We start from the raw sequence: 3,538 nt of genomic DNA on the forward strand, positions 1-3,538 counted from the left end.
TATGAGTTTTCTATATCCCTTGGCTTATTTTCTAGAGTTCTTATGTTATTTTTTTTATTTATTCTTTATAGGGGAACAGGAAGAAGACACCTTGGCCCCTCACTCCTGAGACTAATGAAGTTTTACCAAATTTATGATGGGTTGCATATTTAAGGTTGCAAGAAGAACTGAAGAAGATGAGAATCAGTCTTGTTTTGATTACTCAGTCTCACAGTAGACAACTAGAAATAAACAATATTAGGTTGAATAGAGGTGTAAGTGGGATATGGATGAAGTTTTGTAGCTCATCACATTGTTCCCTTGCTTTTAATCATGGGCCTGTGGGATTGGAGTTGGTGGGTCTCCAGATTGGTTTTAATTTGTGGACCCCAACACTCAAAATCATCTGCAGTCATCTTCCCAAGCCTACATCATCACTTGAGAAATCAAAGTCACCTCCCCTGTACATTTCAGTTAAGATCTCCCCATTTTGGCAGTTGTAAGAGCTTTTTCATGTCCACTGATCAAATTCAAGTCTTCTTCACTTAGATTTAATCATTAACTAAAAACATTAAATAAATTGAACAAATCTTCACTATTTCCTCACCTTTTGCGTACATCATTTGCTTTCTCCAGAAATAAGAAACCAAGAATTTTTTTTTTTTTTTTTGGAAAATTCAGACCGGGTCCGACTTCAATATTTGTTTTATTTTCGTAAATCTTTTAATATCTCAGATGAACTGGCAAATGAAAGTAAACAAAGAAAAGAAACTTTGTTGCTATCTTCTCTTTTTTTTTTCTAGTTTCACTAACTGATGTTTTTATTTTATATTTTATTTTACTTTGGCGAGTAATCATATTTAATACAGATAGGCCAGTCACTGATTAGGAACCTTGATTTCTTCCCTTTCTTTCATTTTTATCTTCCTGGTTCTCCTCTAGAAAACTGCAAAAACAAGGAAAGACAGTTCATAGGAAAACAAAAGAGAATCCATGATGTATAATCTTCAATCTCTCCATACTCTCTTCTAACACAGGAAGCAACACTCCCTCTTACTCTCTCTTTTCCTCTCTCTCTCTCTCTCTCTCTCTTCTCTCTCTCCCTCTCTCTCTCTGGTATTGTTCTTTTTGTATCAGAAGAACCCATCTTCAAATTCTCATTTTCTTCATTTGGGTGCTTGTCTATAATGAGAGACATAGCTTCTTGTTTCGGCGAATACGCCATAAAAGTGAACGATTCTTCTTGTGGTGGTACTTCAACGCAGGGTTGTCGTCCTCCAGCATCACTGATCCCTTCGATCCAAAATGCAGTCACTTGTTGCTACAGAATAAAGCTCTCCACCCAGAAGCTGCTCCTGATCACAGTCACCTGGTGTAAAAACCTCATGGACCAAGGTCTCATCATCAACTGCGGCGACGACCCATCTTCTGCCCTCAAAGTCAACACCAATTCACGGTTATTCAGGAAGAAGAAAGGCAACCGGACGTTGGAATTCGACAATTCTAAGATTGAAGTCTTCTGGGACCTCTCCACAGCTAAGTATGAATCGGGACCTGAACCAGTTGATGGGTTCTATGTTGTGGTCGTGGTTGACACAGAGCTTGGCCTAGTTCTTGGAGATATGGCGGAAGAAGTGATCAGCAAGAAGCTCAAGTCCGGTATCCCGCCAGCTGCCCAGTTCTCTCTAGTATCACGAACAGAACATTTCTCAGGTAACCCATTGTATTCGACCAAAGCACAATTCTGCGACAGCGGGACGTCTCACGACATTTTGATCAGATGTAGCGGAGAAGAGGGGTTGAAGCATCCGGTGCTATCGGTTTGTATCGATAAGAAGAAGGTCATTCGAGTGAAGAGGTTGCAATGGAATTTCAGGGGAAACCAGACCATTTTTGTTGATGGGTTGCTGGTTGATTTGATGTGGGATGTTTATGACTGGTTCTTCAATCCCGATTCTGGATATGCTGTTTTTATGTTTAGGACACGAAGTGGGTTGGACAGCCGGTTGTGGCTGGAGGAGAAGGCAGCGCAGAAGGACCAAGACAGAGTTGAATTTTCTCTGTTGATCTATGCCTGTAAGAGCCCATAAAGAAATTAAATGTTTTCTCCTTCTCTTAAAAAAATCCCTTTTGCTCTATCTGTAATCTGCTGAGAGTGAGAGTAACATTTAGTTATTCTTTTTTTTTTATTATTATAAGAAAAACAAAAGAACAGAGAATTCTTGATCAGAACTTCCTGGTTTTGAGTTGCAGAAATGTGTGTTAATAGAACTTGAATTGGTTGGCTTTGATCATCACTTAACCTTATTCATCTCTCTCTCTCTCTCTCTCTCACTAAACTGCAATGAATTTGTGTCTTCCCATTTGTAGAACCAAGTGAGCACATCATGGTAACTTCTCAAACGAGAAAGTTCGTTCTGTACTGCTTACTGTTTTACAGCTCTGGTAGTAATGTAAATTAAGCTAACAACCATAAGAAATAAAGTTGAAAAAAAAAAAGCAAAGCTGCCAAGATGGGGTTTTGGGGATCTTGAAGGATTTCACTGAAAGCATTATTCCTTTTCAAGAGAAAGGAAAGTTTCAGTCACTGGGTGGTAATTGTCTCAACTTTCACTCTTTTTTCAGCAATCGAGCTCTGGGTGTGTGTCACTGCGGTCTGTGGGTTCTCTTTCTCTTTCTCTTTGGCCATCAATGTGGGCTACCTCGTTTGATAAAATATATAGAAAGCAATGGAGGGGACAGGAATAAAGAATAAATAATTTTGTCTGTGTTTTGTTTTCTTGTAAATTTGTGTATCTTCTTGGAGGGGAGAAAACATTTGAACCAGATGTGATTCATGCTGGTTGGATATGGGATTTTGGTGGATTCTAGTCAAATGGCTCCTGAGGTGTTCTGCAGGAGGAAGCTCACATTTGGTCATTGCTTTTCTTCTTGGCTCCATCTGTAGCCATGGGTTTCAGAGAATCTCTTCCTTCCACTTTTGAAGGCTGAGCATTCATATTCAGGTTCCATCACCCGCTATAGTTAAGCATTCTTATTGAAGATGTTGGATGGCTCACTTTTCTTACTTCAAAATCCAATTTCTGATAATGGAGGCAGAGGAATGTAGGGTTGGGTTTGGATATGCTTCAGGATTTTTTGTTTTCACGCTTAAAAAAAGTGTTCTATTTTCAGATCATTATGTTTTTAAAAGCAATTCCACCAAACAGTTACAAACACTTTCTGGCTCATTTTTATTTCTCAAAGCCCAGTTTCAAAATTAAGCAAAAGCTTATCCAAACAGAGTCCTAAGTTTCTTTCATAATAGATAAGAATTAGGTATGATATAGTGTTTATCCATGGAAATTCTGCTTTTGGTTAAACAAAAACAAAGTCGTCCTCTAAACGTGAAATTGACTTATAGAATTTCGTGGACCATTTCTATAGGTTGCGTGTACTCCTTGAAATCAATATAATGTCATATTCATACCACCACAGTTGAACGATGCTGCTAAATTTCACATGAATAGATGCTTTTCTGCTGTAAGAACAGGAATAAATGAGCAATATTATGTTTGAA

At 38.4% G+C, this 3,538-nt stretch overlaps 1 protein-coding gene across 1 annotated transcript; it reads left to right on the forward strand.

The window, feature by feature from the left end:
- The first annotated feature begins 579 nt into the window (after positions 1–579).
- LOC104587757 (DUF868 family protein (DUF868)) lies at positions 580–2,276 on the forward strand. The gene has a single exon (XM_010245481.2). The coding sequence runs from the start codon at positions 1,167–1,169 to the stop codon at positions 2,067–2,069; it is 903 nt and encodes a 300-aa protein (XP_010243783.1). The 5' UTR covers positions 580–1,166; the 3' UTR covers positions 2,070–2,276.
- Positions 2,277–3,538: the final 1,262 nt, after the last annotated feature.

This window comes from Nelumbo nucifera, chromosome 6, assembly GCF_055504915.1.
Source record: "Nelumbo nucifera cultivar China Antique chromosome 6, China Antique-T2T, whole genome shotgun sequence".
Classification (NCBI taxonomy): domain Eukaryota; kingdom Viridiplantae; phylum Streptophyta; class Magnoliopsida; order Proteales; family Nelumbonaceae; genus Nelumbo; species Nelumbo nucifera.